General features: G+C 48.4%; 1 protein-coding gene across 3 annotated transcripts in view; it reads left to right on the forward strand.

Annotated features, from left to right (window-relative positions):
• Hkdc1 (hexokinase domain containing 1) overlaps positions 1 to 23,192 on the forward strand; it is a 38,447-nt gene that overhangs the window by 9,849 nt on the left and 5,406 nt on the right. Inside the window, exons 1-15 of one of the 3 annotated variants that reach the window (XM_060369464.1) lie at positions 293 to 333; positions 2,096 to 2,244; positions 2,322 to 2,441; positions 4,265 to 4,360; positions 5,458 to 5,557; positions 6,101 to 6,284; positions 8,011 to 8,166; positions 9,156 to 9,389; positions 10,412 to 10,716; positions 12,792 to 12,937; positions 13,015 to 13,134; positions 16,634 to 16,729; positions 16,875 to 16,974; positions 17,878 to 18,061; positions 19,281 to 19,436. In XM_060369464.1, coding sequence (XP_060225447.1) covers positions 2,188 to 2,244; positions 2,322 to 2,441; positions 4,265 to 4,360; positions 5,458 to 5,557; positions 6,101 to 6,284; positions 8,011 to 8,166; positions 9,156 to 9,389; positions 10,412 to 10,716; positions 12,792 to 12,937; positions 13,015 to 13,134; positions 16,634 to 16,729; positions 16,875 to 16,974; positions 17,878 to 18,061; positions 19,281 to 19,436 — 2,054 coding nt within the window. In that variant the 5' untranslated portion in view covers positions 293 to 333; positions 2,096 to 2,187. Of the gene's footprint in view, positions 1 to 292; positions 334 to 391; positions 512 to 2,095; positions 2,245 to 2,321; positions 2,442 to 4,264; positions 4,361 to 5,457; positions 5,558 to 6,100; positions 6,285 to 8,010; positions 8,167 to 9,155; positions 9,390 to 10,411; positions 10,717 to 12,791; positions 12,938 to 13,014; positions 13,135 to 16,633; positions 16,730 to 16,874; positions 16,975 to 17,877; positions 18,062 to 19,280; positions 19,437 to 23,192 lie in introns of those variants that run through there. The other 2 variants (XM_060369463.1, XM_060369462.1) reach the window with 2 other exon arrangements.

The raw sequence follows: 23,192 nt of genomic DNA on the forward strand, positions 1-23,192 counted from the left end.
CTGCATGGCTCTCCCGCTGGTATTACAGGAGTGCCTCTTGCTGGGGACGGATGTGATAAGTGAATAGGGATTTTGTGCCTGGATTCCTTGGCCCAGTAATAGACCTTAAACCACTCCCTCGGGTTCCTTTCAGTGCTAATCTAGGGAGATAATCGCTAGATGCTTCCACTGAAGCAACAATCCAGCTGGCTGGGTCTATAAATGATTGACATCTTGGTGAGCTGGAGGCGTGTTCAGAAATGCAGAGTTCCAGGCCCTCCCACTGACTCAGCTGCTTTGCTAGCTAGGTTCACAGACAGACATGTGTGTGACAGTTTGCACAGCCCTGTTCTGGTAAGCTTAGCCTCAGCTTTTAACTCTTGGCTTTCCAGACTAGAGAAACCTCTGGGCCACAGTCCTGGCATGTTTGTTGTGCAGGAATGGGGACTGTGAAGGAGACACACCGAATCTCATCTCATGGAAATCCTAAAGCGGGGACCTCCATGAACTCAGCTTTGGGGGAACTGGGCTGGTGAGCTTTTTCCCTGTGTCTTCCACTTTCTATGTCTGCTAGAGATGTTCTTCTGTGTCAGAGCTCATGGTTCGTTAGGTGTGATAGACTGTCAGCACCCTTGGTGTCCAGTAGCTGAGGCTGCCATTGTGTGACATCAGACACTGCTCTTTGGGTTTGCAGGCATGGGGTTTCTTTTCTGTGTGTACACCTGGCATTCACCACTCCGCAGGCACACATAGTTCTTGGTAAACACTGCTCGTGTTGAAAGAATCAGACTAACTTTGTAACCTATATTTCTTTTAATTGCCTTATAACTTATATTTGCAAGTTTTAGGCCCTTGTTAATTAAAGCCTCTTAGTGCTTCTCCAGAGAACCAAGGAATGTAAAAGTTCCTGACATTAGCCATCTGTGAGGGCAGAGATAAGGAAGAGAACAAGCAGAGATCTCTACTAAATGGAGAAAAAATCACCGTCTGGCGCCAGTGAGATGGGCTTTGTTTGGAAACTGGGCCAAATGGCCCCAATCCTTCTCCTGACCTTTGATCCAAAGCCTGTAACCCCCACTCCTCAGAACAGACATGGGATGAGTTAATCACCCCCCCACATTTAACTGTGGATAGCAGGAAATTCCAAACTGACTTGAAGATCAGACATTTACGACAGGGCTGACTAGACCTAAGGGTGACCAGAACTAACCAATTATTTTAAAAGTTAGACACTTCCTCCAATCCTAACTTGCCAAGAAGTCAATCCCAGGAGATTCCCACCTTGTGTCTTTTAAAAACCTAAGCTCTTTGTCTCCCGGTGCCACTCCTAGCTGATCAGCAGGGGTGACCCCATTGCAATGGTTAAGAAGAGTGAGTCTCTTGCGTTTTTGCATCAATGAATTATTAGTTTCCTGAGTTCTCTTCATACCTTCTTATATTTAGGCTCTTGCTGGGTCTAACAGTGTTAGCAGGTAAATGTCCCGTGCACAGCGGACACCAACAACACTGGCAAGGGTCCTGTGTAAGTGTTACAGGGTGGGGTGTCTCCCCCAGCCCAGGCATCATTCTGTGTCTCCTTTTGCAGCATCTTTCTTGGGCCAGGCCAAGACCATCTGCTCCTGTTGGAGAGATTGTGCGCCCCTTAAATTAAGTATCTTCGGCACCCTGATATCTATCACCTGATCCCTGCTGCCCTCCTCTCTTGGAGCTTTTCCCTCTGAGGACTGGGGCTTCTTGTTGCTCCATCCCTTCTCTTTCTCATGCCTTTATCTGAGTTTCCCTGGTGGCTGGTGTAACAGCTTTCTTCCTAGATACATTTGAGAATAGGCTCTGCTCTGAAGGCTCATTTCTCAGACCCCCCTCACAAAATGGGTTCACATGTGCCTTTCCCCAGTGAGCTTGCTCACTCTCTCCAGCATGAGGACATGGAGCAGGAGCAGGCCAGCTCAGGTTTGTACCCCAGCTCTGCCCCTTATTCTGTGGTGCAGACCCTCAAACAAATGGGATGATGACGCCCACCCATGGGGGTTGTGATGCCGGACAGCATTTGCCGTGTGTCCAGCTTGTACCATAGGTGAGATCTTCACGGAATGGTGACTGTTTTTGTCTCTCACAGAAAACGGGGAATTCCTTTCCCTGGATCTTGGAGGATCCAAGTTTCGGGTCTTGAAGGTGCAAGTCTCTGAGGAGGGGAAGCAAAATGTCCGAATGGAGAGTCAGTTCTACCCAATGCCCAACGAAATCAGCCGTGGGAATGGCACAGAGGTACTGGCAGGAGGGGCACCCCTGGGTATTGGCTGTGAGAGGCTGTACGTAAGCCCCACCTGTGCTCTTTCCTACAGCTCTTTGACTACATAGCTGACTGCCTGGCAGATTTCATGAAGACCAAGGATCTGACGCACAAGAAGCTGCCCCTCGGCTTTACCTTCTCCTTTCCCTGCAGACAGAATAAGTTGGAGGAGGTAAGACCAGACGGTTGGATCAGCATGAAATTCTGGTCTGTTGGTCTTTCTGCTTTTTGCTAACGTGAGACAGAGGACTGGGTGACATGGGCCTTGATTCTGTGCTTACAGAGCAGAACACCTTAGTTGGGTGTCAGGAGAGCTTGGTGGGTGCTGGAGTCAGCAAGCCCTAAGTACACATCTCTAGGCTCCCAGGAGATGTGGTGCTGGCTTGCCTCCTGGCACCTAAAAAAGGAAGACATTTCCTCTCTCCTCTGTCTGCTTAGCCTGTGAAGACAGAAGTGGCCTGCAGTGGCCACACGGTGGCAGCGTGACACAGAGAAATGGGTCTGAGCTCTGTGGTCTGGAGCTCCTGAAGTATTTATTTTCCTGTTTCTATTTCTTCACCTATAATTTAGGGGACTAGAAGAGGGGTGTCTGGAGAGTTTGCAAGCTTGGGCTTAGCTGCTCCTAATTGGGTGGTTTTAGGCAATTCTGTGAACCTCCAAGTTCTCTTCTCACCTGAAAGACCCTGTAATTTCTTACGATTTCAGGTGAGAAATGCCCTTTGTAAATAACTGACCATTCACTCAACTTGAGAACCATTTTTCCAAGTTGAAATTAAGTTCTCCAGGAAGTCTCTATAAGGTAACACCATGCTAGTTCTGTGCATTTTATATATACTGCAATACCCTACCCCAGGATATTGTGAGAGGAGTCACTTCTTTATCACTTCCCTGTGCAGCCAGAGGTAGTGTGGGGTGGGGGGTGAGAGAGGGGTGAGTGTGTTCTGTTATATAAATGAAAAACCTGAGGTTCTGGTATCTTGTGAATCAGAGTTCTGGCTCTTCAGCAACTGTGCTTCCTGTGCCTGAGATATAAGGAATAAAGAGATGTTACAATTATTAAACCATTCCCCCAAGGCAACATTTAAAAAAAAAAAATCTCCTTTCGAGATATGGAATCAACCCAAGTGTCTCTTGGCTGATTAGTAGATTAAGAAAGGGCATCCATGTACAATGGAATACTGTTCAGCCATCAAAAGGATCCAGTCTGTCATTTGTGGGAGTGTGTAGGAATATTAAATTCAGTGAAATAAGCCAGGCACAGAAGGACAAATTACACATTTCTCACTTTTTTGCTGTTGTTGTTTTGTTTTGCTTTGTTTTGTTTTGACACAGGGTTTCTCTGAGTATAGCCCTGGCTGTTCTGAAATTCACTCTGTAGACCAGACTGGCTCAGACATCTACTTGACTCTGTCTCCTGAGTCTCACTTGTTTTTGAAATCTAGACAAGTCTCATCACAAACAAAACAAAACAAAACAAAACAAAGCAAAAAAACTACAAAATAAAACAACAACAACAACAAAAACCCCACAACTGAGCTGGGTTGTATGGTACACACCTTTAATCCCGCACTTGGGGAGGCAGAAGCAGGCAGATCTCTTGAGTTTGAGGCTAGCCTGGTCTACAGAGTGAGTCTAGGACAGCCAAAGCTACAGAGAGAAACCTTGTCTCAGGAAAACAAAACAAAACAAAACAAAACTAAAAAAACAAACAAACAAACAAACAAAAAAAACCTCAAAACTCAAAAAACAAAACAAAACAAAAAAAACTCATAACTGTTTGTAGTACTTATATAGATTGCCCCAATTGGGTAATTTACTGACGCCCCTTCTATACCTCCTAAAGCCATGGAATTGCACCAATCAGAAAGAAAATGAACCCAAAGGAATCAGAGTGACTGAGCATAGAGAAGAGAGCCCATGGGACCTCAGAGCACGGGCTGTCTGCTGTGGTCCAGCCTGAACACCTCCTTACACTGACTGCAACTATCCTCACAGGGCTTCCTGCTTTCATGGACCAAGAAGTTCAAGGCCCGGGGAGTCCAGGACACAGATGTGGTAGACCGCCTAGCCAAAGCCATAAAGAAGCACAAGGTGAGAGGCTCACCTTGGTGTGGAACCTCTTTGTGCTGCACCTGTCTGGAAGGAGAACTGGGTGGAGGTGGGTGGGAGGCCCCTTTGTGTTGGGGATGAGCACAGTGTAGGCAGGTCTTCTGGAGACACAGAGACACACCACCTTTTACTTCCTGCTTCCCCAGGCACCACACACTCAGGAGGACTTGAGCTGTGGCTGTGGTTAAGCTCCACCTTGGACTAGAATATAGTGATGGCAAAGCATATGCACAAGCCTTTGGGCAATTTCTTGTTCTCTCACCCAATCACCCAAATAGCCCCCCAACCCCCCAACCACCCAACCATCCATTCAACCACCCACCCACATACCCACCCACCCAACCTACCAAACAACCACCCACCCACTCAACCAACCAACCAACCAACCAACCAAGCAACCAACCAACACATACACAGATACCAAAGAACACTCTTTCTGGTCTAGCTCTCTAGTCTACTTTCTATACCTACTTTTTTGCTGATATCTTAAAATTATTTGTATAGTGTCAAAAACAAGAGAAAGAGAGAGAATCCCAAACAAAGCACTTAAAACCTAAACTATTCCAGTTACTGGCTGAGCTGGTGACTGAGCCTCTAGAACGGTGGCAAGTGTGCTACTCGGAACTATGATCCTCAGTCCCAAAGGAACGTTTTGGTGTGTCGCCTTCCAGGTCTTTCTTCTCACTTTGAAACAATCCTCCAGACCCGAGGGAACCTTGGTGTTATAACTGGAGTTGACCAGACAGCAGAGGAAACCCATGTAGGAAAGATGGCCATGCCTGCTGGCTGGTAGGGCCCTGGGGGACAGGACTGACGTATTTTTTCTTAGAAATACCATTTTTTTCCAGGACAGACATGTTTTCTGCTGGGTCCTCCAGAGATAGATCCAGGGGCTGTCCCTATGGTCCCCCTTTTACAGAAGCCATTCCCCTCAGTGCAGGAGCCAAGCTCCCCCTCCTCCCCTAGACCCCGAATCCTGTTTCGTGCAGGCAGTGTCTAGCGATGGTCACTGTGTTTTTGGGGAGAGGGGCAAGTGCAGCTTCCCGCCACTGCTCCCCTTGAGGCCTCGTGTTCTGCAGGGCCTGGGCGTGGACATCCTGGCCTTGGTTAATGATACTGTGGGGACCATGATGACCTGTGCTTATGATGATCCCAACTGTGAAGTCGGTGTAATCATTGGTAACTCAATGGGCTTGGCTTTTTGGAGGTGGGGGAGGAGCTAGTTTGGGGCTGAGTTTGAGTAAATTCTAAATAAGCATGAGGGTTTCTGCCCATGCTGCAAAGCAACACAGGGAGATGGGAAACCTCCCACCTCTATCACCCTCCTCCCCTTCCCTCCACCTCCCACCTCTATCACCCTCCTCCCCTTCCCTCCACCTCCCACCTCTATCACCCTCCTCCCCATCCCTCCACCTCCCACCTCTATCACCCTCCTCCCCATCCCTCCACCTCCCACCTCTATCACCCTCCTCCCTATCCCTCCACCTCCCACCTCTATCACCCTCCTCTCCATCCATCCACTTTCCATCCATTCCATCCATGTGTGGGCTCCACATGTGGGCCTTCCCTGCAGGCCTCATTCCCCATGAGCTCATGCTGGCCAGAGCCAGCAGGGCAGAGTAAGGCTCTGTGTGTGGTTTCAGTACTCAGGGTAGCTGAGTATCCCAGGCTTACCCAGCCAGGCTCCCTTTCCTCTGAGTGTTCTCTCTGTTTGCTTCCCAGGAACGGGCACCAATGCGTGCTACATGGAGGACATGAGCAACATTGACCTGGTGGAAGGTGATGAGGGGCGGATGTGCATCAACACCGAGTGGGGAGGCTTCGGGGACGACGGGTCCCTGGAGGACATCCGCACCGAGTTCGACAGGGAGCTGGACCTCGGCTCGCTCAACCCCGGGAAGCAACTGTGAGTGCAGCCATCAGCACGGGCAGTCCCTGCTCACTCAGCCCTCTCTGGACCTGGGAGGGTTCTAGGTGTGACTAGTCAGCCCCCACAGTGAGTCTGTCCCGTCAGCGTCAGTCCTCACGCAGTCCGCAGTTCTGCACTATGCGTGTGCATCCAAGGCTCTGCCCTAAGGCTGCGAACCAAAGGCCATGCTTCTGCCCTCCTGGGGTATGTGGGTGAACGGGCACAGAGGAACGCCAGGCACAGGAAGCACAAGACCCAGCCTGGGGATTGCTGTGTGTGCTCCCTCCCCAGCCACCCCACATCCCCAGGGGCCTCCTCTCCCAGCAGCCACTGCATCTGCCGTCTGCTGTTCAGCCGCACCTTGTTTGGAGCTCCAGCCATGGCCTGCAGACCAGCTCCTCTGGCACCTGGTGCAGCTCTTTGCTGTGTGCTGAGCTTACTCAAGGCTTGTGACACAGCCGGCTTTGCTGGCCCTCCATGTGCAGTGTCTTAAGCACCTTTTGCAAATCATTGCATTTGCCCTGGCTATGCCCGACCCCTGCACATACCGATTTCCTTGTGACTATGAGCTGGTACCAGCCAAGGCAGCAGAGCTCAGTAGACTGTCATTTTCATTATCTCTGCTTCACTCAGAAGAAATCCCACTCTCTTAAATCAAACCTGAATTTCTTTTGCTTGCTTTCTGTTTCTTCAATGTTCTAAGATGATTCTTTTTTATTAGTTTTTATTTGTGTGTGTGTGTGTGTGTAGATATGTGGGCACACACATGTGGACACACACATGTGTGCAGGTGTGAACGCAGGTGTCCACGGAGGCCACAAGATGGCGTTGGACCTTGCCTTCCCTCAGAGCTGGCTAAGGGGTGGATGTGAGCTGTCTGATGTGGGGCTGGGAACTGAGGGCCTTGGGACCTTAACCGCTGAGCCATCTCTCCAGCCCCAGTGTCTAGAGTTTTCCTGTTGCAATGTGTAAGTCTGCTTACGAAACAGATAGTTCTGGATTCTGTATTTTACTGCATTTGTACACTGAATAGTCTATTATTGTGTAGCCTGGGAAACAATTAGCAGTTGTCTGGTGGAGAGCCTCAGAGTGGAGGTGAGGGCCGCCTCCTGGGCTCCATGTCATAGTGGGCCTTCTCTGGGTTCTCCAAGCCTCATGTCAGTCAGTGTCTTGTTACTGTAACAAATGCCCAAGCTAGGCAGTTTGAGAAGGCTCTAATCCATGACCAGCAGACCCATTGCTGCTGGACCTGTGGCCAGAAGCATGTTATGGTAGAAGTATGTGGTAAAGGAAGCCATTTACCTCATGGCTGGGTTTGACACAGAGATGAGAAGAGGGTGGGGTCCCACTCTCCTCTTCAAGGACATGGCCATACGATGGGTGAACATTTTCAGGGCCACCTCATACAGGTCCCACTGCTCCCCCACAGTGCCATACAGTCTTAGGAGCCTTGACAAATCGCCCTTTGGTGTACACTCTAGACTGAAATCTCAGCATCAGGTTCTCTGAGTCAGAAGCTCAATGTGGGGGTTAGAAGCACCTGAGTCTCTGCTCTGGTTGTCACGTGGTAGTCAAGGGAGCTTAGGAAAAGAGTGGAATGCTGCAATATTGTGGTTCCTCATGGCTGAAGCAGGAATGGCTCCCCCATGGCCAGAGCATTTGGGAACTCATGCTGACACTTAGTCTGAGGTGCCGTTTCCACTGACCCATTCGTCCATTGCAGGTTTGAGAAGATGATCAGTGGCCTGTACATGGGGGAGCTGGTCAGGATCATCTTACTGAAGATGGCTAAAGCTGGCCTCCTGTTTGGGGGTGCAAAATCCTCTGCTCTCCACACAAAGGGCAAGATTGAAACACAGCATGTCGCTGCCATTGAGAAGTAAGCTGCTGGGTGTCCCTCCTGCCTTGCCTCTGTGGAGGGCTGGGGTTAGTGGCCACAGAACTGTATTACTGGGTGATGGAGCGGCAGTAGGAACCAGACCTTCCTCCTTCAGAAGGAATTTCAGCCTTGGGCTTGGCTTCAGACACTCTAGAAATCTCCACTGTGGCTCAGTGTCTCACTCTTGTGGGTTTCATTAGCTAGGGACTATGCTGTCAGAAAGCCACCTTCTTTCCATGTTTTTATGCCTTCTTTTCCTCTTGAATAGTGACTTGTAATATTTTTTTGAGGGGGGAGGAGGAATCACGGATCCCTTGGGAAATTCAGGTCAAGTCCTGAATACTTATCCCAAATTGCCCATTTGCATACAGTTTTACTCACGATATGTCACTCTTACACTCTGTATGGCGTGGAGTCTTAGAGCCCTGCTGTAGCCTGAGTCTTTTCCATGGGCTCCTGGTGTGGCTGCCTTTAGATCTGGTGATTTGAGCCTTTATACTCAAAAGCGCTGCAATGGTGAGCTGACTGATGAAGGAGTTTAGCTCAGTTGGGTCAGAAACCTACTCCTCACTGTGGAATCCTTAGCACCACCCTTGTGGTCAGTCTAGGGTAGGGCAGTGCTAGGAACACGAGTGACAGTAGAAAGTGCAGTGCTTAAAAGCATGGGCTCTGAGATCTAACTGCCGGAGTTCAGGCCGCGGTTCTAGCACTTGGAGCTTTGGGAGTGGGGGTAGGTCACTGACCCTCTGCCTCAGTCGCCTCACCTCTCCCTTTCTCCTACTAACAGTACTTCCCTCAGGATTCTTGTGAGGACTGAATGGCTTGACTTGCGGCTTACTTAGTAATTGGTAGCTGCTCTCTTCAGCACTGACGTTATTGACCACATTGTGTTATGATGAGACAGTGTACACAGTCCTGAAAGCACATGTCCCAAGAGGGTGCCCACAGCGTGGGGAAGTGTAGGCCTCTCACTCCTGTCCCCTGGCTAGGAATAAAGAAGGCCTGGCCAATACGAGAGAGATCCTGGTGGATTTGGGCCTGGACCCCTCTGAGTCAGACTGCATTGCTGTCCAGCATGTCTGCACCATTGTCTCTTTCCGCTCGGCCAATCTCTGTGCGGCTGCTCTGGCCGCCATCCTGACACGCCTCCGAGAGAACAAGAAGCTGGCCCGGCTCCGAACCACAGTGGGCATGGATGGGACGCTCTACAAAACACACCCTCAGTAAGTGCCACCCACCAGCCTGAATCTCCCCTAGAGCTGAGCCCTGGTGCTCCCTCAGGTCTGTGGTGCATATCTGGGCAGCTGGGATCAGCTCCCTCTTAACAGTTACTAAGATGTCCAGGGAAGACTGAGCAGAGCCTCCATTTGCACAGCTGGCTGGCGGTTTTGGGGAATCACTCTTGAAGAGAGAGGCCCTTAGCTAGATATGGTGGTGCGTCCCAGTAATGGCAGAACTCAGAAGGGCTGACCAGCAGCAGGTTCTCTAGAGTGTACACAGGGTAGAGCAATGGAGACCTCCACTGTAAGGAGGCAGGAAGAGAGCAAGCTCAAGGCTGGCCTGGGCTCTGCAGCAAGACTTAGCTAAAAAAAAAAAAAAAAAGCCTGTTAAAGCAGTTGCCTAAAACTGCCTAATTAGAAAGGCCACCTGTTTGTCTGTCTGTCTACTTTCTATCTATCCACATATGCCTCCATCAGTGTCTTCATTCTTTCATGTCTCATGTGTCCATGTACCCACATGTCCATCTATCTGTCTCCCTGCCTTTCTAGCCATCTTTCTCTCCATCATCTAGATATCAGTGTAGCATGGTGAGAGTGGAGAGTCAGAAATACCTGGTCATGATGGAGGGTAGCAGTGATGGTAGAGATTGCCAGACCCTTCTAGGAAGACATGGGGAAGTGAAGCTTCCTCAGGAGGATTCACAGTGAAAGACCCTTTAGCTGGTGGAGGCTACATTGGAAGCTAGGAATGTACACCTAGGAAGAGATGAGCAGGCAGACCCTTGCACTATGGACAGAGGTGACATCAGCCATCACACTGTTCCTCCACGCACATGCCCTTTGGGTTGGAACATCAGCACCTCCCTGGGTGTCTGGAGTGCCCTTCCTGCTGCCCTGACTGTCATTGCTCAGCCCCACAGTCCAACAAGCAGGGCCTCTAGTTTGCCCACCAGCCCTGTGTCTCTTCCCATTACCAGACCCAGATCTAGGATTGCTTAGTGTTTGACTGTCACTTCTACCTTCAGGTACCCCAAACGCCTGCACAAGGTGGTGAGGAGACTGGTCCCAAACTGTGACGTCCGCTTCCTCCTGTCGGAGAGTGGCAGCACCAAGGGGGCCGCTATGGTGACCGCAGTGGCCTCTCGGGTGCAGGCCCAGCGTAAGCAGATTGACAAGGTGCTGGCTTTGTTCCAGCTGACCCGGGAGCAGCTCATGGGAGTGCGGGACAAGATGCGGGCTGAACTGGAGTACGGGCTGAAGAAAAAGACTCACGCTCTGGCTACTGTGAAGATGCTTCCCACCTATGTCTATGGGATGCCCGATGGCACGGGTAGGTTGGCACAGGCACCTGCTCTATAGGGCTGAGCGAGGCTCCCAGCTACACTCTGCAAATGCAGTGAGTGTTAGAGCTGGATGAGGAGAGGGGGCAGTCAGTAGAGGGTAGTTCTGAAGGTGTGTGTGTGTGTGTGTGTGTGTGTGTGTATGTGCATGTGTGCATATATGTGTGTATCTATGTATGTGAAGGTGTGTATATGTTTGCGTGTGCATGTGTGTGAGTGTATCTGTGTCTGTGTGTATGCGTGTATTGTGTATGTATGTTTATGTGTGTATGTATATGTGTGCGTGCATGCACGTATGTGTATGTGTTCTAGGTGCAGGTGGGGACAGAAATGGGCCTCTTGCTGTGAGCCAGCAGCTGTTCCTGTGCTGCCCTGGGCCTCCCTCCAGGCACTGGGGCTTGTGGGAGCCTTCAGGGCTTCCTCTGGCTGACGCTTTTCTGGTGTTTGGGTTATTGCCTTGCTCCTGCCTGTTTTCTGCCCTGACTCTTCCACCTCTTGATTCTCTCTGCTCAGCTCAGGGAAACCACTGAGCGTGGAGTCAGTTCTCTGAGCTGCCTCACCTCTGTGACCCTCAGCGGCCTTTGCTAACTGCCTTTGTGGCACAGCACACACATGGAAGTCAGAGGACAACTGTGGGAGTTGGTTCTCTCCTTCCACCTGAGGCTCAGACTCAGGTTGTTAGGCCTGGTGGCAAGTGCCTTTACCTGCCGAGCCATCTTGCTGGCCCATGCTCAGGCCTTACAATTTGCTTTGGATTCTGTTCTTTCATCTTCAAACCACTTTGCCTGTTACCGGAAGAGGGACTAGTTCGCTTTCATGGATGCCACAGGCTCACAAGCTCCTGAGGGACGAACACTTTGAATCTCTTAGGAACAGTGATTTATCTAGAGCCCAAGTCCTTTGAGATTAGGGGAAGACTGAGAACAGTAAACTAATCAAGCCATTTCTTTCTGCTTTCAATCATTTTGCTTCTGCCCCTGTCCCTCAAATCTCCATGAAGTAGCAACTGCATGTTAGGCTCTGTTCTAGGCCAGGTTCATAAGGACAGCATTCCTGTCCTTATGAAAGCGCCTTAGGCAGGCAGGCAGGCAGACCGCAAAAGGTAAGGGTCATGTGACACTAGGGAATGACAGGCGCTGGGAGGAAAGACAGAAATGGCTGGAATGATGTCTTTGGCAATTTTGAGAAACAGAAAGACCAGTATGGTTAGGAGTGAGTGGGTGAGTGGAGGGCAGCGGGAGAGGTTGCATAGCCCAGGCTCTGACGCTGAGAGGCCGAGGGGGCGGGCCTATGGGTGGGGACCTGTACAGTTCCATGATGCGGGTCTGGCGGGGGCTTCCTAGCCAGAGGACATGGGGACTGGGGAAGAAGGAACAAGAATTGGTTTGTTCTTGGCCAGAGAGCTCACAACGCAAAGCTGCTTACTTGTGTAAGCCTGACATCCTGAGTTCCATCCCAAGATGACATGGGGAGGTGGAAGGAGAGAACCAACTCCACAAAGTTGTTCTCTGCCCTCCAAATATGTGTGGTGGCACATGTGCCCTCCTACCCATATCATGCACACACAGGCTTGTGCATGTGATGAAATATTCCCCTGGCCTGTTTAAACAGGATGGGAATGCTTCCCAGAGTCCCATGCACTTAGGTTAGGTGGGCAGGATTCCCATTTGAGGGCCCCTGAGTGCCAGGTTCAACACATCATGTCCTCCCCCGGAAGCCCTGACTCAGTATATAGCGCTTGGGACCCATTAGTCAGTGGGGTTTAGAGCTGGAAGAACCATTGAAGGCCCAAGTTCCTCCCTCTGTAGACATGGAAAGAGGCCCAGGAGGAAAGCTGTTTCTCAGAAGCAGTGTGCGGTGCCTGGGTCTTGGGGAAATGAGGGCTTAGAACAGTGCTCAGGCCTAAAGCAGCTTGAAAGCACCTGCCATGGCCTGAAGCTTCTTCAGTCTAGGAGGCCAGGAGCAGAGGCCCTCCTTCTGCTGGGCTTGGTCCTCCGCTCTTCCTCCACGTGCCCACGTGCTCAGCATGTGTAGGTGGGATGCAGCCTCCACTTTCTCATCACAGAGAAAGGAAAGTTTCTTGCCCTGGATTTGGGGGGAACTAACTTCCGAGTCCTCCTGGTGAAGATCAGAAGCGGACGGAGGTCGGTGCGAATGTACAACAAGATCTTTGCCATTCCCCTGGAGATCATGCAGGGCACTGGGGAGGAGGTGAGTGTTAGGGCCTGGGTGCCGGCTGCCACGCTCATCCGTGCGCATCTTGCATGAGCACCACTCTCTCCCTGCAGCTCTTTGACCACATTGTGCAGTGCATCGCTGACTTCCTGGACTATATGGGCCTCAAGGGTGCCCAGCTGCCTCTGGGCTTCACATTCTCCTTTCCCTGCAGACAGACGTGCATCGACAAGGTAAGATGGCCCTGCCAGGCACACCTGGCCTAGAAGCTGCCCACCCCCGCCAACCAGGGGCCATTTCAAGGTTCCCCTGTGTCTGTTTGGTTTTCGAGACAGGATCTGAAGTATCCCAGGCAAGTCTCAAATTCCTTACGTAGCCAAGGATTTCTACGAACTTTTGATCCTCCTTTTTTGAGCCCCGGGATAGCAGGCATGCATCAGCACGCCCTGGGCATGTAGCACTAAGGAGCAAGGCCAGGGCTGTGTGTACAGGAGGTGGGCACTCTACTGACCAAGCCACACACCAGGCCACTGTTGCCACAGACAGGAACACCTGGTACAGAGGGTTTTAATCATGTAAAGGTTTCTCTATTTACTGCATTTTGTTTCTCCTTATTTTTTTAAAATATTTATTTATTTGCATTTTATATACATTGGTGTTTTGCCTGCATGTATGTCTGTGTGAAGCTGTTGGATTCCCTGGGACAGGAGTTACAGACAGTTATGAGCTGCCATGTGGGTGCTGGGAATTGAACCCAGGTCCTCTAAAAGAACAGTCAGTGCTCTTAACCTCTGAGCCATCTCTCCAGCCCAGTTCTCCTTATTTTGAAATTTGCAAAAGAGTCAATTCCTTGGTATCTGCAGGGGACTGGGTCCAGGACTCCCCACAGGTGCCCAAACCCACTGTGGCTCAAGTTCATTGTACAGACTGGTGTAGAGTCTACACAGACCGGCAGGATGCCATCTCTAGATTGTGTCCCACTGTGTAAATGCTGAGCCGGTGTTTAGGGAAGAATGATAAGCAGGGTTTGGGCACAGCGGGGCAGCTGCAGTTTCTGTTTCTGAATACTTTTTAATTCTTTTGTTTGTTTTCTTGAGTCTCTGCCTGCAAGTGTGTCTGTGTAACGAGTGCGGTGCCTGAGGAAGCCAGAGGAAGACATCAGGTCCCCTGGAATGGAGTTGCAAGGTGGTTGTGAGCCACCATGTGGGTACTGGGAACCGAGCCCCAGTCCTCTGCAAGAGCAGCCATTGTTCCTGCCGAGCTCCCTCTCCAGTCTCTTTCTGAATATTTTTCATCCACAGTTGGTTGGCTCTAGGGAGTGGGCCTCTCAGGGGTAGCCTAGTATGCGATAAAGGGACACATGTGACACTATTAGAAAAGATGGGTCCAGTCGTTTTATGGAGAGGTTTGAAAAGGTAATGACCAGTGCCGGCTAATTAGAACAAATGGGAAATATTTTGTTATGTCCTCTGAATAGCACATGTGAACAGGGAGGCGCCGAGGTTGTAAGGTTTTTATTGTCTGATGACAGAAGCTCGTGTAATTTAAATGCGTTTCCCAAGCTTTCATGGTGACACATGCATGAACGGCAGCGCTTGGGAGATGGAGGCAGGGGAATCAAGACTTGAAGGCCACCTTTGGCTATGTAGGGAGTTCAGTGTCAGCCTGGGTTACATGATATCCTGACCTTCACTAGTAATGATGATGAGGAGGAGGAGGAGAGAAGGAGGAGGTTGGACTAGATGAGATGTAGTCTGTACCTAAAAGCATCCGCAGTGCTGGTTCTGTGCTAGACACTGCTCTGTGCTCTTCATGTTCTTACCCGACTTGGGGTGGGGGACGAACAGGACAACCACAGATGCTGAGGCGGTTTGTCAGGCTTCTCATCTATTGGCTGTGTGACCTTGGCTAAGTTCTGTGGTTTGGTTTCCTTGGTTTATAAATGAGGTTAGGGGGTGCAGAGATGAGTCAGCACTTAAGAGCATTTACTGTTCTTGCAAAGGACCCAGGTTCGGTTCACAGCACCCACACGGTGGCTCATGATCGTCTGGAATTCCAGTCCCAGGGCATCTGATGCCCTCTTCTGACCTTGACATCTGCACACGTGGCACACATAAACTTACCCAGGCGCACACAGACAGATGCTCACATGCATGTGCACACAGACACACTCAGACAAAAAAATAAATCTTTATAAAATGAGGGTAGAAATTCTGCTTACTTTGTAGGTGTGTCTGTGGGTTTTCAAATTTCTGTGACTATTTTGCTCAATGAAAGGACATAGAGAAACCACATTAGGTGATCTAGGAAACTCTCCACAGTATGTCACTAAGCAAGGAAAGCTAATATACAAAATATTAATTTGCTTATTTCAAAGTACAAGTAGGCAGAGAGAAAGGGTTTGGAGGGATTTTCATTGAACTTATGGTAGCAATTACTCTATGGGGGACTGGAATGTTAGAGGGGGGTTTCTTATCAGTGGCATTTCAGTTTGTTTGTTTTTTTAAAAAAAAAAAACAACCCAATGCACTCGTACTTTTGCTGCCATTAAGAATAAATAAACTGCTTAGCAATGGGGGAGACCTCTAAGATCTTCCCTGCAGGGGACAGCGGACAGTCTGGACTTCTCCAACTTTTCCCCGAGCCTCTGAATAAAATTGTTCTAACAATAATAAAAAGAATAAATAGAGTAAGCCAGGTGGTGGTGGCTCAAGCCTTTAATCCCAGCACTCAGGAGGCAGAGGCTGGCAGATCTCTATGAGTTTGAGGACAGCCTGGTCTACATAAAGAGTTCTAGGACAGCCAGGGTTAAACAAACAAACAAAAAGAATGAATAGACTGTATGGAAAGTAGCCCTGCATGGCTGTCAGTGGTTCTGATGATGGATGGCCCCAAACACAGCAGAACCTCTGATCCAGGCCAGTGACAACTCAGCGCTGTCCTGATTCCAGGAGGAGGCTGGTGAAAAAGGCAGGAAGCTGGGAGCCAAGCTACCAATGGTCACAGGGAAAAGAAAAAGGAAATATTATTTTTGTATAATTGCAATTATATATATGTAATTGCAATATATACATACATACACACACACACACACACACACATATATGTTGGGAATGTGTTCTGAGGACTATGGAGGCTTGACAGCTAAGAGCCTTAAGGAAAGGCAGTGTCTAGCCAAAGGTTCTGAGGGCCACCCTTCCTGGCCCAGTACCCTAGTTCTACCAGCTGCTCTCACTCTCAGCTTTCTAGCCTGTGGCGTTGGGCTAGATAAACCCCCAATTAGGCTAACAGCTTCTAAACATTAAAACACTACTATGAACATTAAGTGTCTTGATTTTAGAAAATACAGAAAGATAAAAATGCACTCAGTCTTGGATCCAAAGATAGCCAGTCACCACCTGGACACATGAGGTTCCAGGCTTTTTCTAGGCTGAGTGACATTTCGTAACTTGACCTCTGAGGACACCTCAGTCTGTCATGGGTAACATTAGAAGTGGTTTCAGACTTTGATTCTGGTTAACAGTGATAGAGACACATCTGACTCTTAAAGACCATACAGACCTGCAGAGAGCCCATTTGGCAAGAGCCCTTGTTTGAGCCACGTTGATAGTGGAGGTAGAAGCAGGCCAAGGACATGCATGTTCCGTCAGTGACTAGAGTCAGCATCCCATATCTGAGCTGCTCTGACCTTGAGAACTGCCGCCCAAGTGACACCCCTTTTCTTTGTTTCAGGGGACTCTAGTAGGGTGGACCAAAGGCTTCAAGGCCACCGACTGTGAAGGGGAGGACGTGGTGGACATGCTCAGAGAAGCCATCAAGAGGAGAAACGTAAGCTATGGTGGGAAGGCTCATGTTGGACCTTGTCTCCTTCCCCTCTGCCATGATATGCTCAGGTCATGGTACCTCGTCTGCCTTGGGATGAGGTACCCCTTGCACATTCTGTTTTCAGGACAGCTGGTTGCTTCCTTTGCAGGAGTTTGACCTGGACATAGTTGCAATCGTGAATGACACAGTGGGGACCATGATGACATGTGGCTATGAAGATCCCAACTGTGAGATTGGCTTGATTGCAGGTGCGTGGTCAGGTGTGCCCCGCCCCAGACAATAGCCAGCTCCCATCTGACTCTCTTCAGGGCTGGTAGGGTCACTGCTATGTTGCCAGAGGCTGCTCCAGAGGTGGGTGTGATTCAGTTTGGGAATCTAGCTCGATTAATTCCAAAGGTTCTTAATACCTTTCTCACCAAGGCTCTAAGCCAAGGTCATTCTTTCCATTGAGGGAGAAGATACACAAAGAAGGAGTTTTCTTCTCTTCCCTTTCTTCCTTCATTGGACATTTTTGTACATGTATATAATGTGTTGTAATTATAGCCACCCCTAGTACTGTGTCTCCCCTTCCTTAGACTCTCTTATTTCAAGTTATGGTTCTGGGGCTGGTTGTCTTAGAAGGAAGGAACCCACAGTTGGACAAGGTGGCCTGAGGCTGCAGAGCGGGTTCTGGCTTTGCTGCTGCTGCTGCTGCTGCTGATGATGATGATGATAGGCAAGATGGGCATGGTGATAATGGTGATGGCAATGCTACTGCTGCTGGGGATGATGATGGTAGGAACAATAGGGTGTAGCTAGAGATGCTAATGATGATGCTAATTGGTGATGGTGATGACAATGATGGTGATAGGGGTGATAGGGAAGAAGAAGATGATGATGATATGCTGCTGTTCCGGCTGCTGTTACTGAAGATGCCAAGTATCACTCATTGGCTACTTAACATGTGGAGAGAATGAGAATACACAAATGATGTCTTATTCTTTCCTCTTTAACAACTTCGTCGGGCACTTGCTTAAGACTGGCCAACTGAGTATAAAGCTGGAATCCTGTCCAGCTCTGTCTCAGACTCCAACTTATTTATGGCACTCATCTGCCTCTCATAGACCTAGTGTTGTCTTTGAGGACTAAAGCCCCTTCATGATTCCTTCCAGGGACAGGCAGCAACGTGTGCTATATGGAGGAGATGAGGAACATTGAGCTGGTGGAAGGGGACGAAGGCCGGATGTGCATCAACACAGAGTGGGGAGGATTTGGAGATAATGGCTGCATAGAAGATATCCGCACTCAGTACGACAAGGAGGTGGATGAGGGCTCCTTGAATGCTGGCAAACAGAGGTGAGATGAGCAGGTGGTTTTGTGTACATCATGTGTGAAGGAAACAGTTTCACCAAACCCAGGGACCAGCATCAGCCTGATAGCTTTGTCTATGCTTATTATACCTCTGTACCTTTTATTCCAGGATCATCCTGGAATAAAAGAAAGCCATCTCTAATTACCAGAAGGTACCATGAAGCTTATGGAGCTCTGAAAGCCAGCCAGAAGCTGTCAGAGTATCTGCTGACAGGGTGCCTAGGTGTCACAGAGCAGGGATGTGGACCCTCAGATGGGCTTTACTCGGTCCTATTTAGAGGTCAAGGTCCTTAGCCCTTTAAGGCCAGTGAGCTCCAAGGGGTGGGAAAGTGGTCCCCACGATGCACAGGAAGACTGACTCTCGACATGGTGTCACATCTTATCATGGCTCACAAGCCTTTGTGAAGTACATTTCAGTTACTAACGACTGAAAAGAGAAAATAACAAGTAGCATCTAGACACCTTACAGTAGATTTCTACCTGCATTCTCCTGCATTGGTGAATGTAGAAGAAAGGGCTAGACTGAGGTGGAACTAAAGTATTAGGCCCCAGGAGTGAGCGAGGAACAGGGTTGGGAAACTTTTCTGTAAACGGTCAGAGTGTTTTAGATTGTGTGAGACATATAAACTCTGTCCCAGGTGAGCTTGGTTTTATAATATGTAACCTGAGGGGAGTAGAGATTTATTATGAGGGTGGATAAGCAAGTAGAGGCTTTACAGGTGGAAATGTGCTAAGACCCAGCTCAAGGACACTTTGGGGACTGGTCTGAGAACATTGTCTAGGGAAGAGCTTGAGGACGGGATGGGTATCGGTGGTCCCTTATCCTGCTTTGTTGCTGGGTGGTGGGTGAGCTGCTGTAACCCGGGTGAGCCAGTTGTTTTAGAACAACGGGCCACCAGGCTGAGGGCGCAACTCAGTCTAGAGTGCTGGTGTAGCATGCGCAAAGCCTGGGCTCAGCTCATCCCTGCATTAAAAGACTTGAAAACCTTGTCTCTGAACACCAGTTGAGGGCTTGACTCCTGGTAGCTCTGAAGCCTGCCTTTCTCATTTCACCTGTTCTCTGTAGTACATTTACCTGACAGCTGCAGAGGGCAGCCTCCCCAGGCCGCTTCAGGTGCCAGTGGCATGCCTTCTGCACCCAGACTGGGCCCCGCCGAAACCACTTTTCTGCCCTCATCGGTCTTATTCCCTCTTCCCCAAACAGATATGAGAAAATGACCAGTGGGATGTACCTGGGGGAGATTGTCAGGCGGATCCTGATCGACCTCACCAGGCAAGGGCTCCTCTTCCGAGGGCAAATTTCAGAGCGACTCCGGACCAGGGGTATCTTTGAAACCAAATTCCTGTCTCAGATTGAAAGGTAACGTATGACTGACTGTTAGTATTTATATAAAAAATGATGTTATGCACACAACAGATCTTATATGAAAGAGTTTATTCTGGGGAAGGGAAGCAGAAGAGAGTTAGGGCCTGAGTGAGTCATGAGGGCAGAGAGACAGAAAGAGAGAGACAGAGATGGAGGGAGGGAGGGAGTGCCCCAACAAGAAACAAAAGCAGAAAGAGCAAGAAAGGAGGGCAAGAGAGAGAAGTAAGAGGCAGGGGTCCTTTTATCCTGGGTCCCTGTGGGCGACGACCCATGATGACATCATAGATGCCTGAGCAATCAAGGAGTGGGCTGGTGCATCAAGATTTATGAACTAACAATGACCAAACTGACTTGCTTAGTGTGGAATGCTTGGGGAAGGGAGTGTCTGTCATCACCCCCAGGGGTGGGAAGATTTGGGATTGGAAAATGAACGCAAGCCTAGGGATGTAGTTCAGTTGGTAGAGTGCTTGCCTGGTGTGCCCTGGGTTCCATCCCCAGCATCTTCATAAAGCAGACATGGTGGTTCACAACTATAATCTCAGTACTCAGGAAGTGCAGGCAGAAAGATCAGAAATTCAAGGTTATTGTTGGCTACACAGTGAGCTTGAGGCCATCCTGGAGTATAGGAAACCCTGGAGCAAGACACAGAGAGAGTAAGTAGGAAGGGCCTGCTGCATCATCTACCTGTTTCAGATTCCTGCCTAGAGGACAGCATACTGCCGGGGTAGAGATTAGCCTGAGGTCACTTAACTGAAAGAACTGGGTTCTCTACTGAGGTTCCAGAAGGACTGCACAGGAATTAGATTAAGCTAAAAGTGAACCCTCCTCTATTGTGAAAAGACGGTGTACCTATAATGTTGTTGAAGATTAATGGTGTTGGGCTAAATATTTTTAGTATTAGCCCTGTCATTATTACGGTGGTATAATTTAACCCGCTATCATGATTAATAAGATACCGACACCTGTTAGGTTTTATAATTGCCTTATTTACCTTAAGCTGGGCAGGCTATCTCAATAACCTCACTATCTATCTCCCAGCCCCCATCCAATGCCATCTGCCTTAACCTTTCTTATGTGGGCTACTTTCCATCCATAATCTTATCAATATGTGCTTATATTTTTCATCTTGGTGTTTTTTCCATCCATGCCATCTGTAAAGTCTTTTTCTCCCAGCCCATATGGTTTCTTCTCCATCATGGTATCCCATCATGGTATCCTTTTTCCTTATGTCTTTCCTGTCCTTTCCTGTGATTCTCCTATCCCCTAAGCCTGGGAACCTTAGCCACGCCTACCCCATTTTGCCCTGCCCATGTTTTAGGCCTTCTAATAAACTAGTCAAGAATAATGTCTCAGGCAGGTTTACACAACAAGAATAGGGGGAGGTGATCAAAGAGCAGGCCAATCAGTTCATGTCAGAGACAGTCCCTGTCCCCATTACTATGGAGCCCACTTGGACACTGAACTGGACTCTTTACTGCTGTTGAAAGCTAGGGGCCCTGTGCTTACTGTCCTTTCAGATGAATCTAGGTAGCAGACAGAGCTGACATTGGATGCCTCTGAGTCCCTTTACTGATGATAAATATTCTTCAAAGAATTGTATTTAAGTTATTTTAATAAACCATTTTAAAACCATAAAAAAAAAAAAGAATAGGTGTATCTGGGCAGTAACTAGATCTTGAAGGCCACTAATTACATCAAAATGCAAGCATCAGACCAACCCCCAACACTATAACAAAGAAAATCTGGAAAAGAAAATTGCTCATCTATTTATCACCAAATACAGCTATTTTGACTTTTGTGTATTTTGTCCCCTCTTGAGTTTTTTAATATATGCAAGCTTATTTGATACAGGCCATCATATTACATATAATTTACATATTATTTATTCAGTGTTTAGTTATAGAAACTTTCACTTACTGTGCTGTTTGCTTGTTTGTTTGTTTGGTCTTTGGACAGCCCAGGTGGCCCCGAAGTTGCAGTGTAGCTGAAATCTGTGTCTACCTCCCGAGTGCTGGGGTTCCAAGTGTGTGGCTACCATGCCTGGCTCTGTTTCTTGTGTTACTTTTCTTACTATGGAAAATTTTAAACATCTACAAAAGTAGAACAATAGTGAAATGGACCCAGTGTTCCCATCACTGCCCCCCAACAAAGGTCAGCAAAGGTTTGTTGCACAGCCACACTCCTACTGGCTCAGCCTCCGGCTAGGTTCATTTGAAACAGAGCCTGCACCTTATGTCAGCTCATTTATAAATATTTCAAAATGTATTTCTAAATAGAAGCTCTTAAAAAGTCACAGCCAAGAATCGTTATCGCCCCCAAAACAGCTAATATTAAACCTTAACGTCAAAAATCTTCTTGTTTCCTGAAATACCAAACAAAAACACAAACAAAAAACCCCAGCGGTATAGTTGTTTGGTATACATTCACATTCGTAGGCAAACGGGACCTTTCTATTTGCTTGGCTTGTCTAAAATCTATTTTACTCTGTAGGCGTCTCCTCCTTTCCTTGTTTTCCCTAACTGCATAGTTGTTGAGGAAACTGTAGCTCATCCTATGACTTCCCTGTATTCCAGACATGGATGATTATTATAGCATTCAGTACCCTCCTTTGTCTCTTTGTCTCTTTTGGTCTATCTGTCCTTTTTCTGTATTGTCACCACTCATTGATGCTTATGGTGACAGTCTTATGCTGTCAGCATTAATTAGAATATTAGTTAGAATTAATTAGAATATTTCTTGAAAGCAAACTTCCCCTTATCAGCTCCTTAGTGTAATGATTGCTTTGAATGGCTGTATGAAACTTCCCTGTTACTATACTGTAATTTACTAAACTTCCATTTGGTGTGTGATGCCAGGGTTATAATTTATGAGTTTTTGTTGTTCTGAGAAACACCATAATTACTCTTTTTTTCACATAATCATTTGCATCTTCTGAATTATTTATTTAGGAGTAGAAACATTTGATAAAAGGAGCACTTCCCTGAGGGCACATTGCATTTTGGAAAGTGGCTTCTGACATTGGGGGTGTGGCTCAGTGGGTAGAATGCTTTCCTGGCATGCACACAGACCATGGTTCAATCCCCAGGATAGCAGAAGCCAGGTCTGTGGCACAGGCATGTAATATCAGTACTTGGGAGGCAAAGAAAGAGAAGGATAAGGTTGTCTTTGGTTATTTAATGAGTTCTAGGGCAGCCTGAGCTATATGAAACCCTGTCTAAAAAACAAAACAACAACAACAAAAAAAAAAGGACTTTCCATTCTCACCACCACCAGTTATGTACAGAAATGCTGGTTCCTCTCAATCTGTGCCCAATAATTGAATTTTATTAGTCCTTCTGGTTAGATGTTTTTGAGTGAAAAAGCATCCGTGTGGGCAGTGATGGGAAAAGAGAGAGACCAAGCCAGGTATGGTGGTACTCATGGGGAGTGCCAGGCCAGCCAGGGCTTCATAACAAACTTTATTCCAAACCACATTAAACAAATAACAACAGAAAGAAAAAAAACCACAGCTGTGTACTCACTTTACAAGTGAAGTCAAAGTGTGTCTGCAGGTTCTTGTGGTCTGGAGAGCTGACCGTAGAAGGTAGAGTCACGGGATAGAAAGAGACAGCTCAGGGTAAGAGCAGTGGCTGCTCTTGCAGAGGACCTGGGTTTGGTTCCCAGCACCAGCTTGGCAGCTCACAACTGCCTGGAACTCCAAGTCCAGGGGATCTGGTGCTCTCTTCTGGTCTCTGCTCGCAAAAGTTACTC

This window comes from Meriones unguiculatus, chromosome 16, assembly GCF_030254825.1.
Source record: "Meriones unguiculatus strain TT.TT164.6M chromosome 16, Bangor_MerUng_6.1, whole genome shotgun sequence".
NCBI classification, from domain to species: domain Eukaryota; kingdom Metazoa; phylum Chordata; class Mammalia; order Rodentia; family Muridae; genus Meriones; species Meriones unguiculatus.